Source organism: Cyanistes caeruleus, chromosome 9 (genome assembly GCF_971803275.1).
Source record: "Cyanistes caeruleus chromosome 9, bCyaCae1.hap1.1, whole genome shotgun sequence".
Lineage (NCBI taxonomy): Eukaryota > Metazoa > Chordata > Aves > Passeriformes > Paridae > Cyanistes > Cyanistes caeruleus.
Genome location: NC_141709.1, coordinates 2,044,941 through 2,060,000, shown reverse-complemented (window position 1 = coordinate 2,060,000; position 15,060 = coordinate 2,044,941). Strand labels below are relative to the sequence as shown.

At 42.0% G+C, this 15,060-nt stretch overlaps 1 protein-coding gene across 10 annotated transcripts in view; it reads left to right on the top strand.

The window, feature by feature from the left end:
* NTMT2 (N-terminal Xaa-Pro-Lys N-methyltransferase 2) overlaps positions 1 to 15,060 on the top strand; it is a 32,074-nt gene that overhangs the window by 1,196 nt on the left and 15,818 nt on the right. For 4 of the 10 annotated variants that reach the window (XM_086842431.1, XM_086842428.1, XM_086842432.1 and 1 more), the window contains 2 exons: positions 1,326 to 1,441; positions 11,897 to 12,282. In XM_086842431.1, coding sequence (XP_086698557.1) covers positions 12,039 to 12,282 — 244 coding nt within the window. In that variant the 5' untranslated portion in view covers positions 1,326 to 1,441; positions 11,897 to 12,038. Of the gene's footprint in view, positions 1 to 1,325; positions 1,442 to 3,557; positions 3,641 to 11,896; positions 12,283 to 15,060 lie in introns of all 10 variants that reach the window. The other 6 variants (XM_086842433.1, XM_086842429.1, XM_086842436.1 and 3 more) reach the window with 3 other exon arrangements.

Genomic DNA, 15,060 nt, shown 5'->3' with positions numbered 1-15,060 from the left:
TATCCAAGAGGTCTCAGAAAGGATTTTAGTGGGCTGTAGTTTTCTGGAGTACTCTTTACTGCCTCATAACGTACAATTGAAAATTCTGTCTACCCAGAGTTGTAGGGGTAATGCAGAAATTAATAATAGACAACAAAGCTTTTGTTTTTTTTTATTGTGGCAAAATATTAAGCATAATTACTTAGTGTCTACTGATCCCATTAAAGACTAAGAATTTTTATACTTTCATAATCTGTAACTGAGCAGAATGAAATATTTTGTGGAATCCACACAGTGCCTGCCTTTGTTTTACAGAAAATGGAAAAAGAAAAGTACCCTGTGAAATATGAAGTGCTGCCTTAGTGCAGTGAATTTACAGAACATTGCTAGAACATAACACCTTTGTTACTAGGCTTATTCTATTTTTATCACAGTAATATTGTCATGAAGAAACAAAAATACAGCTACCTAATCAGAATGATAATTCTCCAGTGATTACAGCAGCTCTCCAGATAAGCATAAGCCAAACATTAAACTCTGCAGCTATATAAATAGTCTGATATTTACTGAGCACAAAGTGCCTGACAATCTCCATTTATTTCACTGTGAATTTATCTTATTTATCTGGTCACATATGCCTGTGAACAGAGTCTACTTTTAGGCACCTATGGAAAATAGGCCAAGGATTACAAGATGAGAATGATACAAAAGAATGTGAGAACTGAAAAATATGATTAAAGGGACATTTATTCCAGTAAAGTGTGCCATGATGTTTGGGCTAAAATTATCTGTTTGTCAGTACCTGAAGGGACAGCAGAGCCTGGAAGAGTCCAAGTGGAATATCTCAGCTTTGTAGGTATTGAGCCACCAGCACTGCCAAGATCAATTCTGTTGGTCAGTGACAACCAGCTGATGCTGGGTTTAGAAAACCACGTGGCATAAACACCAAAACCCATGTATTTCATGGTAGATTGTTCTAAAATTAAATTGTAGAGTACGTGCTGCCTGAGGTTTTGTTCTACACCTTTGCCCTGAGCTTCTGATGCTGTTTTGCACAATTCCTCACATCCCTTTGCTCATAGTGTGATGAGGTTTATGGGATGAGGCTCTGGAGATCCCCTCACCTGCATGGTAGAATTATATATTGGGAGGAGGAAAGAGAGGGTGTATTTGAGGCAGAAGAGTGATCAAGTTGCAAGCAGAAGCTGGAATGTGCAAGATTTTTGTGTTTCTTCTTTTTTTCTTTTTTGGAGGGTGACTTTGGGTTTTTTTTTTTCTTAGAAGAGCTGTAATAAATATTGTTCTGGAGTCAGGCTGGAGAAGAGATTTTTTTATTTTTTTTGTAGTGAGGGAATGTAAAGAAGAGTGTGAAAGAGCATGGGAGTTACAGAGAAAATCAGAGTAGGAAGAGGACAGTGGAGGAAGTTGCATGAGGAGAAGTTGGGCAAAAGGAGTGAAGCAGGTGGGTAAAAAACAAGAGGAAAGACAGAACTGTGCAGTGTTCTCATATTTTATATGTAGAATAAGCACAGATGGAGCAACATTTTTATGCAAATACCCCCAAATTTATATTTTTTGGTCAAGCTGCAGACAGATGTTATTAACCAGATGGACAGAATAGACTCAGTGACATTGGAAAAGCACCCACCACATTGCCTCATGGTGAACTTGGTCTTATTTCTTCTTGCTTATTCTCTTAGAATTGAAAAGTACTGATACTAACAGTGATTTTTAAGTCAAAAAATGTGTTTCCATTGTCTTCAACGAGACTTTGGTATATGACAAGACTGCATGTTGAAAATGTGTTGGGACTGGTTTCTTTTACATCACTGTGAAAAAAAAGTCAACCAAACTAACCCAACACTGTTTTTCTGTAGCAAATGGAATTTTTAAAATGTAATAGACTAATCTCTTGTGTCTTGTGGAGTTGAGAAACCAAAGCAACCCTGAAATTTGTGATCTATCCATCAAAGGTTGCATCTTGTTCTCAGGAAAAAGAAAAAAGAATTCAGTGGTTTTGTAGGGAAAAATCATGAATATGGGACATTTGCCTAGACCCTGTAAAATGAACTGTGCATAAAACTCCTTAAGACTCTTTATTAGCTAAAATAAATTGGAGCACTCTGAAAGGATGTCTTCCAGGAAAACATGTTAGGTGATTAGACTGTGCAGCTCCAGGGGGGATGGAGATGATGTTGTTCTGCTGTGCTGTCACACAGTAAGGGATTGAGGAATGGAGGTAATAAACCCTGGGCTTAAAAGTTTATACTGGGAGGAGGAAGTGAGACGAAGCAAAGCAAAATCTGATACACAAAGGGAAAGTCTGGCTTAACTCTTCTGGATGGAATTAATCTTGGAGCACAGATCAAGGTGATTCTTGAGTGCCTTTTTGATCAGCAGTGACAGTGACATCTGCTCAGGAGAAGGGCATTTTCAGTCTTGCACATGATTGTGCTGGCGAATCCTGGGTGCTTTAGTAATTCTTGAACATGAGACTTCACAAAAATGGAGAAATTCTCCATGAAGAACTTGACTTGTATTTTATAATATATTTAATCCAGTGCTGAGCTAATATGTCACTTTGCAACTCATTCAAACCAGGGAAGATAATTACCTGTAGGTTTCCATCGCTTCAGATGTAAAAAGAAACATCCAAAGATGTGAAAAGAAGCAGATCTCTGCATAAAGAGTTCACTGTAGAGTGAGTGTGCTGTTTCTCCTTTGGCCTGTTGAAATTAGAATTGCTGCCTTCCATGGGATTGATCTTCTTTGATGACCTTGTAGCTCCTTCTGGAGCTGGGGTTGTGGTAAAATAACCATCTACATGGACTTCCAGTGTCTGACTCAAGACCAGGCCTTTAAGAGGGAATTTTGCAGGGAGGAACACAGAGCAGCATGTTGTATATTGTCATAGAACCGTAGAATCATGTTGGTTGGAAAGCCTTTTAGGATCAAGCTCCAAAAATAAACCTAACACTGACAAATCCACCACTAAAGCACATCCCAAAGTGCCACACCTACCTGCCAGGATGTTCTGGCTGTGGATGTTCAGTGTTTGTGCTGCACTAGGATTTGCCTTTTCCATTTCTCCTCATTTTCTGGCAAACAGCCCGAAAAGATTAAATACAGAAGTATCCACACAAGAAGGAGCAGATGTCCTCTCTCTGTTCATGTCATCTTGTGACCCCTAATGACAATGAGGGGGATTTCTTGTGCAAAATCCTGGTTCTGCTGAAATCAATGAGAGTTTACCACTGACCCCAGTGGGGACAGAATTTCAACTCTTAATGTTTATTAGATGCAGCAGGCAGAAAGCAGACTCATAGCTATAAAGGCTGTGACATTTTATGGTTCTGACTCTGCAACCACTCAAGCACATGCTTAATTTTGCCACAGTAATAAAGTTAAGCACTAGCTAAAGTGTTTTCAAGGAGGGGTCTCTTTTACACTTGAACAAGTCTATATTTCATCATAAATCAGGAATTCCTCCCCTTCAAAAGAAAAGGATTCTGCATGTGATCATCAAATTGTTTCTACTTTGCACAACAATAATTGCCTTTTTTTTTTTTTTTTTGCAGTTTTTGTCCAAAAAAAGGCAATGGGAGAGCAAGGAATGAGTGCCTCAGCTGAAGTGGTGTTGCTGTGGTGACATTTGACATAAGTAATTTCAAATGGATTGAAGAGGGAAATATCAATTTTTCAATATTAATCCTAAATACCTCAGACACTGGCTATTTCCTTAAAAAACTGAAGATTTTGCACAACACTTTACAGCCAAAATCTTTTTGTTAAGTCCTTAAATTCTCATGGACAACACCAGCATTGTTCTCCAAATCAGGGAAATCTTCTGTTTTTACAGATTGCAGTACTTTTGTATTTGTTTCCACATAATTGTAGCCAAAGCACATAAGGAGTGTGGCAGAGTGGAAGTACAAGGAGAGGCATTCAAGCTAGATGAATTCAGACCTGAAATAAAGCATAAAATTTTAGTGGGATAGCACTTAACACATGGAATGACTTACCTTAGGATTTATGAGTTGATGCTTCTCCATTATTACCAGCCTTTATATCAGGAGTTTAAGAAAGAGAATGTGGGAGAGTGTAGGGTAAATCCTTTCCCAGGGTCTGTCCTGATGCTAATTTGTTTTATTCCCATCGTGGAAGGAACCAAGCAGAGAGTGAACTTGGGTTTGATTTAGTGCACTTGCCCCTTTGCCCTGCTTGGTGAGGGAAAAGCAGGAGAGCATTTGGGGCACCTGGAAGAGGCTGTCAGAGGAGGATGGTGATGGTGTGGGGTGGCAACAGAAAGCCCAAGAGGTGCAAGGGAACATGGGGTGAAGAATATTCCTTCACCCTCCCAGCTGTGCTTTCAAGGAGCCTGGAAGGCACTGAGGGAAGGAAAAAACAGGGACTGGCTGGCTCATGAGTAAGAAAATACGAGAGCCCAGGAGTTCAGCTCTGGAAATTACTGGTTCTCAGGAGCTTCTGGGTTACAATAATGAAGGTTTTACAGTGCTGTTGAGCTGTGTGTTGAAAAAACAATCCTTCAGCTTTCAACTAATTTAGTTACCATCTGTAAGCTGTTTAAGCCATCCCCTTTATTTTGCTTTCCCCATTTAATTTTGCTCTGTATGCTTTTTTCTTCATTCCACCTCCTACATGTGCATCTGTGAAGGCACAGAGAAGCACATAGGTGTGTAACTGAGGGTTTTCTATAGAGCTGGAAAACACAATTATCACTGATGTTCTTTGTGGGCAGAACAGGGTAATGCTACATTGCTGTAACCCATCCTCAGACTGCTGGCATTTTGCTGTGGGGACCCATGGCCTGTTCCTCAAACCAGTGTGTTTTTTATAGACACAGAAAGAGTGAAATACATTTTTTTTAAAAAGTGCTTTGTGCTACAAAACTCCAACATTGGCATTTGTTTAGATGTCCGAGTTTTATTTTGTACAGAACTCAATTTGCTACTGGATTTCAGATTTCAGAGTTAGCATATTAAAGTTGTCCTTAGCTCACCCAGCTGAGCATCTCTTATGTTTCATGAGATTCCCCTGGGACCCAGGGGCATATCAGTTGTCGTGGCAAGGCCTAGTGAGGTGAGTTAATTAGTAGCATTCCAGCATATCCTGGGCTTTATTGGCTAGTAGTGAAGAATCCCAGAAGAAGGGAAGCACTGTAATTGTGCCAGATCCATCCTGTGTTTCCTACAGTTTTACTCTAGAATTTTTTTCATACATATTGTCTCAGTGCCAGTGCTTGTGGTCTCTGAAATTAAAAGCATTTCTCATAAAGGGGATTATGAGATTAAAAATATTGCTCGTAAAAAGCACATTGATCCTCACTGGGAGGATGACAGACATAAAAACATCAAATTACTGATGTCACTAAATAAAACTAATTTAGGAGATAACAGTACATTTTTAAACAAATAGTGGGGATGTATTAGATTTACAAACTGCATGAACTTTCCTTCCCAGTGTGCTCATTCTTCATTTATCATTTTATAAGAAAACCCCTTAAACTAAAAGTTAGTCTCATACAAATGTCACTTGCTAGCTTTCTTGCTAATCCAGAGGAAATATTATCCTAGTGGTCCCTGAGGTCCAATGTCTAGGTGTTGGATACATGATAAACTTACTTGAAGCTTTCTCAGTGAGATATAGTCCTCTGGAGACAGCTGTGGATTTAATTTTTCAAGCTTTAGTACAACCTAACCTCTTAAAAATAAGATTTAAGTTTCCCTTGTCAGGTCACTTAAGAGTTTCTTCTGTTATTTTCCTTTTTTTTTTTATTTCCCTCCTCTGCTACTTGCCCAGACTGTTAATCCCCAGCCCCTGGAGAAAACATTTAACCATCTCAAACCTTTCATGTCTTGATCATTTTTTGGTTCCAAAGTGCAACACACACACATTTGACTTTTGAATTTTTCTAGTCTGAGAGTTTATCTAGAAAGTATCAATGCAAAGCAAACAATTTCCAGTCTTGATCATGGAGGTTTCTACATCAACAGAGGTGGGTTTTGCAAATTTTGAGCCACTCCTCTGTGTAAGAGCAGTATTTCACACGAAGAGATGTGGTTTTAGTCTCTGCAATCCATCTTCCTGTGTGTTTATGCTGTCCAGGAGTTGAGTTTAATCTAGTTTTCTTGCCCCTTGATATTTATCTCTTAGTGTTTCAGAAATGGTAAATTTAATGTTTCAAGGCATGCACAGAATTTAACTGGTGAGTTCCTGGTATTGAGAAACTCCACACAACTCAGAGACAGGTTAAGGATGAAGGCTGATCAAGCCAGCAATGTCACAGACACTGAAATGTATCTGAAATGCAAGGGATGTAACACTCCTGATACTTCTACTGATCCACAAAAAATGCTGTTTACAGCTCCTGACCCCCCCTCACATCCCTGCTGTGTGCACAAACACACTCACAGGCTTCTGCCAGACTGCTCCTTCTCAGGAACTAAAGGTGCCAGAGGTCTTCCAAGGTCACTTGTCATATTTGCTCTCTACAGTCAACTTTTCTTTTTTTTTCCTTTCAGCTCGTTTTGCTTTGACTTCCTGAGGAAATGAGTTTTATCTTGCCTTACCTATCCGTGCATTCATCAGGTTGCTTCTCCCTCCCCCTGAATAACCTCGTGACACGTTGGCCAAGTGCAGTCACCACTGAAAGCTGTGCAAGGAGTCTGCAAGTTAATTAAGTTTCTAGAGGTTTGTGTGCTCTGGCTGCCAGGTAGATGAGGGAGAGACCTGTGCTGAGGACTGTGCTGAGGGAGAGTTAAGCAGAGTTCAGCTCTTTGGCAGCAGTGAGGGGTCAGTCCCTCTGTGCACACTCTCCAGACAGACAGACAGCACAGAGGAACTGCTGGCTAAGCTGTCCCAGAGCAGGTCCAGCCTGGCTGCAGCACAGGCAGTGTCCAGGGTGGATCTTTCCCAACAGATGGCAAGTGAGAGGAGCTATGGAGCTTATTTCAGATGGAAGCAGAAAGACACAGACCTAAAAGAAGCTCTCATGTTGCTCTGTGGCTCACAGAACAATGTATTTTCCAGTTCAGTTCTAACAGTTTTGACTGAAACGATGTTCACCACCACTGCTGTGAAATGTGCTGCTGTATCAGATCAGGGAGACCCAGTATGATGTTTGCCATCTGAGCCAACAGCAGGGAGGGATCCACAGAGCTGCAGATCTGAAAGTCTGGATCTTTACTTTTCTGCCTCTGCAAAAAGAGATGCAGATTGAGAAGGTTAAATGGTCTCTCTCGCCCGTGGTCTGCACACAGCACTTCTTTCTACAGCTCTGTTGTTACCCATTGCACTCTCTTCTTCCTCAAGGTGGAGTTTCTCTTTTGTCAGGATGCTCACACTCCACTCAAAGGCTGTCCCCTCCTGACATCACCACTTTCATGTCACAGCACCAGCGTCTGCCCTGGTTTTCCCACACTGGAGGGGCTTCATGCCTGGGCCTTCTAAGAGTTCAGGAAAATACCTGGTCTGGCTCTGTGCAGGAGCAGCACAGAAGTGCTAAGAGCTCACCAAAGCATATTTCCTACCTAATGGATTTAGGCTGTTTCCTAAATCTGCTGCCAGTGGCTGTCAGACACAGGGTAACTGGGCAGTAGCTCTGTGGTCTGAGCAGATGGGCCAGTCTCATGCCTTAGGTAGGAAGGATCCAGCTGAGAGGAAGTGGAAAGGCATGTTTTTTCTGGCAGTGTTGTGTGCAGAAGGAGCTTTGATGGTGTGGGTTGCCATCTTTCTTTTCCTTTGGAATTGAAAATAAATCCTTGAGAGACTTTTCACCAAAGCATTTCTGGCAGTTGCATGCCAGAACTGAAAGACATTAAGGCTAACTTATCTCCCACTTGCCCAGTTCTCCCTGAGGGGTTTCTGCATTGCTTTTTGTGCTGTCTCATGAGTGTGCAGCATCCTCTTTATCCCTGCTCACCAAACCACGATCCCCTCTGATCACTCCTGAAAACTTTCTTTTTGTGTGCCGAGGCAGGCAGTTTCCAGAGCCCCTTCCTCCTTGGTCAGAGCTGTGCCTGCATTCTTAAACAGAGCTGTGGGGGCACAGGAGCTGTGCACACTCACATGCACAAGGCTACAGCAGGCTTGATCCTTCTTTTTCCAAGCTCCACAAGCCTCCCCGCTCAGCCAGGAGGAGATTTTTGTTAGCTTTCACCTCAAGAAGGAGCTTTACCCTGCACTTGAGCCAACAGAGGGCAATAGACTCAAAATTCAATATTGAAATTAAATGCTTTTAAAAGATGGCTCTGAGCAGCCCAGCCCTTACTGTATCTGGCGTCACATATCACAGTGAAAGGCGGCATTCCACACTGGACCTAAAAACTTCTCAGGCTCCATCAATTAAACCACCACATCTGGGGTGGAAGAGACTCAGCAAGGAACTCTCACTAGGGTTCAATGAGAACCAGATGTTGTGGGCACAGCTGTCATGCTTCTTATCAAGAACAACAGAGCAGCCCCTGCTGCAGTTTCATCAGGAACCCTGCCCTTCCTTCCCTTCATCCTCAGCACTACTGAGCGTCCCTAACCAGATCCAAATAAAACCCTCACAGCCAAAGCGTTCAGGAGGCCTCCCCAAATATTGCTGTTTGTGTTAGCATACTGTTTGTGGATCTCCAAATCAGGGTCCTGCTGGGACTCTCACTGTGCTTGGGACATGATCTTCAAGCTGCCTCTCCTACTCAAGAGTGGCTTCACTCACTCCCTTTATAATATAATTTAGTGTTGGCACCAGGGCTAGAAGGATTAGAGGGAAAGAAGTGTGTGTTCCCTCCATAAGGAGAGAGCTCTGGCCAATTTCAGTTACGTTAATTTTAATATATTTACCCATAGGGCTCAGATGCCGTGTTTTGTTGCTTTAGATGGAATTCCAGATTGCTAAATTCCAATTGTATAAACGATAACAGATTGCTGCTGTGACTGCACCCATGAAAGCGCATGGGAATTGTGCAGGATATGCCCTGAAGGCTGTGAGTCATCCTGACCTACAAGCAGTGAACTCTGCTTTGGAAATGTGGTTCAAAGCAAGGATTTCTCCTGAGACATCAGAAGTCCTGTCCTCCCAAGGTTGGGTCTTTACCCAAGGACTTGCTTTGCTTTGCATTTCCTTGCCTCAGAATGATTTTGCAAGACTGACCGGTCTGCTGGAGACATTATTCTTGTTTGCATTTGTAACTCATAGACTGAAACCAACTCTACCTGAATCTGATTACAAATAAACAAATAAAAAATTAGCGGGGAAATAGCCCTGCTAACAAACCAAAACATTTTGTTTGGCCCAACACAGAATTTTTTTTCTGTGTGAGAAAAGGGCAGTATTTCAGTTTCTCATCAACCCAAAGTACATTTTTTTTTTTTTTTTTGTCAGTTCCACAGTCAACTCAAAACTAAATTATTTCCACAGTAATAATTTTGAAAACTGCTAAATCTGATTGGACCCATGAGCGGCGTTCAGGATTGTGACTAAGAGTTCTGGACCTCTGCAAGTCAGACAATTTATGCATCCACTGTCATATTTCTGTTTTCCAGCCTGACAGGGGCGTTCAGTGCTGCTCTGAATGAGCCACTGAAGCTGCAGCCAGAACAATCCAGGCAGCAGGCAGTTGTAAAGGTTACCAGCTGCCATCCAACCTTGCAGCTGCTCTTCACTGCCCTCAGGACTACACGTGTGCTCTCTGCCCGTGCCTCTTCTGTCAACATCATCCTGGACCTCTTAAAAACCTGTTGTCAAAGAGAAAACAAAAATGACTTGTTTTAACCACATCTATTCCTGACAGCATATGCCAAGCATGAGTGTGAGGGTGAGCAATGACTACAGAGGCCTTTCTAAGATAAAGAGATATCATGCAGCAGTCCTGATGGCTTGTCTGTATGGAAATTAGATTGCATACCAGGTGTTTTGTAAGCAGAGCAGTTATTTAAAGGCAACATTGACCCTTGGTGATCTCTGTGATACGTGGAGCTTGTGCACATGTTTTTATTTTTCTCTTCTGTGCAGCTGAAGTGTTTCAGAAGTAGCATGTACAGCTCAAATCATTCAGGGACAGGTGGTTACCTACTAATATAAAAGTCCAACTCCTCTTTAAATATCCTGATGCTGCAACAAGCCTTGGATCTTGCAGCAAATCATCATAAGCCATCTGAAATCTTATTTTAAATGGGTTGCTTAGGCAGAGATGAGCTGCAGGTGTTTTAACAAGCTGCTCTAACTGATCCCTCATTTTAATTTCTGCTAAACCTCTTGTTGCAGAGCTGCCTGATCTCACAGGAAGGAAGAGGAAGTCACACAGAGCAACTATTTGCTTACCCACATAAATACAAGCACATTCTTATTTTAGACCAAAAGCTGTTCAAGCCACTGACTTGAACAGGCATTATGGATGTAGACTGTTATTTTAATTTAGTTTACCCCACTTTATCCAGAGCTCTGGATTCTCCAGGGTCCCTACCACCAAGAAAAAGGCTGGGTAGCTGGCTTCAACTTCAGAAAGAGTCAAATGGCCATTTGGGAAAGGAAACTAAGGTTGAGGTGAGGGTTTGCTCACATTTCAGCAGTCACACCACAGGTAGCATGGGTGTCATTGTGCCCACACTCAATCCCCACACTTCTTGTTAATGCAGGTGTGGGATGTGTAATAGTGCTTGAAACGTTCACAGCTTCTGGGTAGACTGATACTACTCCTGTTCAGAAGGAGACAGCATGAACCACTTTGTGAGTTGTTCTTATCAGAAAATATCAATATGCTGCTGTCGACAAATAGAAAATGAAGCATCCACTTTGTGAAAAAAAATCCAATAAAACCCAACCAACCAAAAAACCAATAAAAAACCCACAAAACCAACCAACCCCCCCACCACCAAAAAAAAAAAAAAAAATTAATTAAAAAACACAACAAAAAACCCCAAAACAAACCCAACCCTGCTATTTATGTGCTCACTATCACGCAGTTCTAGGCACAAATCTGTTTGATCTAAGCTTTGCCAGCAGTAGGAAATGCTCTGAAACTGCTTTAAAAGGCTCAGTGCTTTTGAGATTCACTCATTTAGCTGCACTAGGACCAGAGGACCAAGGGTGTGCCCACAGCAACTCATAGATTACAGAGCTGCAACAGGGATTTGATCACATAAAATAATAGAAGTAGTGTTTATACAGCCTTCTGGAGATCTTCACTTTTTTTGTGTAGGGCAGGACTAATGTGAGTCAAGCCCACCACTAATTTATCCAAAAGAGTTATAACCAACATTCAAACTAAAAAACTAACCCTGTTTTGGTTTTTTTTTTTTTTTTCTTCTGACACATTTGTATTGGGTGAGACCTGTACCATGGAAAATAAACGTGGGTTTCACTGCGCCTAACAATTCTTACCAAATTTAATTATTTTGTTTGGTGAAGGCTGGGTCACCTTTGTGCTGTTCTTAAAAACGTGGTCAGATATTTGTCAGGAGGTTGCAGTGCTGCTGGGGATGTAGCAGCATTCCCGTTGGTATTGGGAATATCCAATTTCCTGGCTGTGTTTATCCTGACTGATACTGCAGACACCTGGAACAAACAGCTTGAAAAAGGGAAACCTTTGCTTGCTACAATCACAGTTAATTAGGACTCACAGTTTGTGTGGAGGCACATCTATGTTCTTTCTTCTGGCCTTCCTCTTGAGTGGCCTAAACTGAAGAACTTATAGTGAGGGCGAGACACAGAAACAAAATCACCCTGTGAGATGTAAGAGGGAGATTCTGGATAATATCTGAGTCCTTTGAAGTGAAAGCTGAACAGATTAGGAAAAGCACAATTGAATTAAAGCCACACCTTTTAGGAGCAGATATACTTTTACCCTGGCTAAGCCATTTCCTGGTGGATTTTTATTTATTTTTATTTTTATTTTTTCCCCCAATCCAGCACCTGCTTGTTTGAGAGGGCGACACTCCAGGGATAACTGTGAGCCAGTGCCAAGAGCCAGCATTTCTCACTCCCCTCTCGCCCGCCTCCGCCCCCTGCCACACACCCCGATATAGAATGACAGCACATTGCCACAATTTAAATGACACTGCCTCTACCCCCTCGGAAGGACAGGTCCTCCAGAGAACACCAGCCACAGCAGCTGTCCACTCTCCCAAATAAAATCTTCATCATGGCTTATAAAGCAGCACATTTGGCCTTTAAGTCGCGCTGGCACAAGACGGACGAAGAACTCTGTCGGCACAGCATGTCCTTTGTCTTGCACAAGGCAATCCAAAACGACTTCTTCAAGTGTTACCTTTATCTGCTGGAAAAGCTTCCCCTGGGTGAGTAACCGTGGGCAGGAGTGTCCGTGTGTGCTCTGGAAAGATGGATCGTGTCAGATGGCCGAGGGCAAACACGTTACTGACAGTGAGGAGGAGTAGTTTGAAGAAACTCAGCTCAAGCAGTGCTCACTAAAGAGTTTGGAGCTGTGTCTCCCAAATCCCTCTAATCCAGTAGCCTGTTGTTTCATCTAAATACTCCACAGATTCCTAGAGGAGGGCAAGGAAATACTTGCAAGAGTGAATGAGAAGTTTGGTTTCTGGCCTCATTTGAGTAAAACTTGCTTTGACCCATTTGGAGCTTGGAAGGACAAGCAAAACTAGCAGAGCTGGCAGGTGGCTCTTTCTTTTACCTGATACCTGTTTTGTTGTCATTCTGGGTGTCTTAGCTCTGGTGTTTGTATTGTTTTGGACAAGTGCTTGAAAGGTAGTGATTTACATTTTTTTCAAGAGTTTTTTTGTTACACAGATCTCTGCAGCAGATTGGCTAACTTTCTGTTTGCTCTCTGGAAGGAAAATGCTTCCAAAAAATTATTTCTAGACAAATTTCAATCATAGCCTCTGGTACAGAATGCCAAGAGGGTGGGTTTTTTGGGTGGTTTTTTTTTTTAGGATGTAGAAAATGAATGTTCATTTCTTATGAAAATTTGACCCTGAATAAGAAACAAAGTTTTCCTGTGAGAATAAAGCTAAAAAGTAGATTTGACTTGAGTCTGTATCACATTAGCATGTTCTAAGCAGAATTATTCAGCCTACACTTCATGTTCTCACACATGTCACAACTGTAGGGATTTTAAGATGAGAAGGATGAGCCTGTGCAATCTGTCTAAGTGAATTCTTGGGGTTTCCTTTCTAATTGAATGATTCATTTAGGCAAAAGGAATATCTTACCTGTTTGTGAGAGCTGTACAGATGCCAGTGGTAACTCTGCTCAAGAGGGTAGAATTCATTAATCCTGTAAAGAGGAAAAAAAAAACATTTCCATGTTATCTTAGTATTTTTAATGTGGCTTTTTAAATGCAGCAATATCTGCAGCTATTTAAAATGAAACATGAAAGATAAATACTCCTGTTCCTAGTGGTAGGTGGCTGTGAACAATGGAAAGGCAGGAAAGATGGAACAGAAGGGAAACCAATTACAGGTTGATGGAATCTCATGAAGTCAATGAAAATGTTACTCTTTCATATGTTTTGAAAATAAACAGCTTATTAGAAACAGAGAAGGATTTCCTACAGTGTTAACTGTTAGTGTGAGTACCACTACATCATTTTGAGCATCTAACTTAGAATTGAGTGTAAAAATTCCAGCATCGTGCATTGTAACTTCTCTGGGTCACAGTATGTATTTATGAACACAGAAATACCTTGGTTTAAGTGTTTCAAATGGCTGAGAACCCATCAGTCACCATTCAGCTGTTTCCAGGCCTAATTTCTTCAGTCATAAAACTATACTTATTTCTTGTCTGAATTTTATTTGAATTTCCATTCCTGGCCAACAGGCTGTGTAAAATGTTCCCTTCAGACCAAAGGTCCCCTCTGCCAGGCTTTTTATAACCTGACTCATTAAAATTTAACTAATGATCTTACAAGCCTACTGCCAGCTTATCCAAATTACTTTGACTTCATGGAAGATGGACCATGAGCTCAGCCTTCATGTGAATATGCAGCGTGTCTCTTACTCCATGGTTATTGTCATGAAGTAAAAGTGTGCATGAGGACAGGTGGCGTGGTTCATGTGCTGTGGATACACATCCAGGGAACTTCACATCCTGCTATGATGTCAGGGTCTGGACAGGGGGACAGTCAGGCAGGTGAAAATGTTCAGGTGATTGGCTCAGAGAGTTGTGGTCAAATTTTGAATTCAGTGGAATTCTATGAGGGTCTGTCCTGGGACCTGCCCTGTTTAGAACCATGGAATGGTTTGGTCTAGAAGGGACCTTAAAGTTCATCTGGTTTCAACTCCCCTGCCATCTTTATCAGTAACCTGGAGGAGCTGAAGGACTCTTTTATCATCACATCCAGAGATTGCAGCCAACTACCAGGACTTGCCCACAAGCTCTTAAGTCAGGACTGCCATCCAGAGGCACCTAAACAAGTTGGAGGAAACAGGCAGTAGCAACTAGAGCCATTCAAATCCACTGAAATTCCAGTCCAAATGCCAAGTCGTGTACCTAGACAGGAGAAACCCTGGGGCAGCAGCACCATGGACTGGTCAGTGTCTGGCCAAGGAGTGTCCTCCTGCTGGGATTTGGATCAGCAGCAGCTGAATGTCCTGGAAGCAAAGGCAGCCAGCAGAATCCCAGGATGAATTAACAAAAGCATGGCTAGGTGATTGAAGGAAGTGATGATCCCCTTTTCTGCAGCAGATATCAGACCTTGTGTCTTGAACACAGGAAATGACATAGAAATGAGTCGGAAGAACCTCAGTGTGGTGAGGGAACTGGAGCACGTGCCCTGTGAAGACAGACAAAGGGAACGGGGCATGTTCAGCCAGAGGAGAGACCAAATATCATCCTGCTCGTACCTACAGGAAGGACATGAATAAGATGAAGCTAAGATCTGCATGGTTGTGTGCAGCATGAGAACATAAATCAAAAGTAGCCCAGACTGGCTGTAAGGAAAAAAATCTTTTTATGTGAGGACAGTCAGGCATTGGAATAGGTTGCTCAGAGAAGTTGTACAGCTCTCCATCACTGGAGGCTTTCTAAACCTAGCTGTCTAAACCCTGATGAACCTCATCTGACATCATGTCTGTCCCTGCTTTGAGCAGCTGTTTAGACCA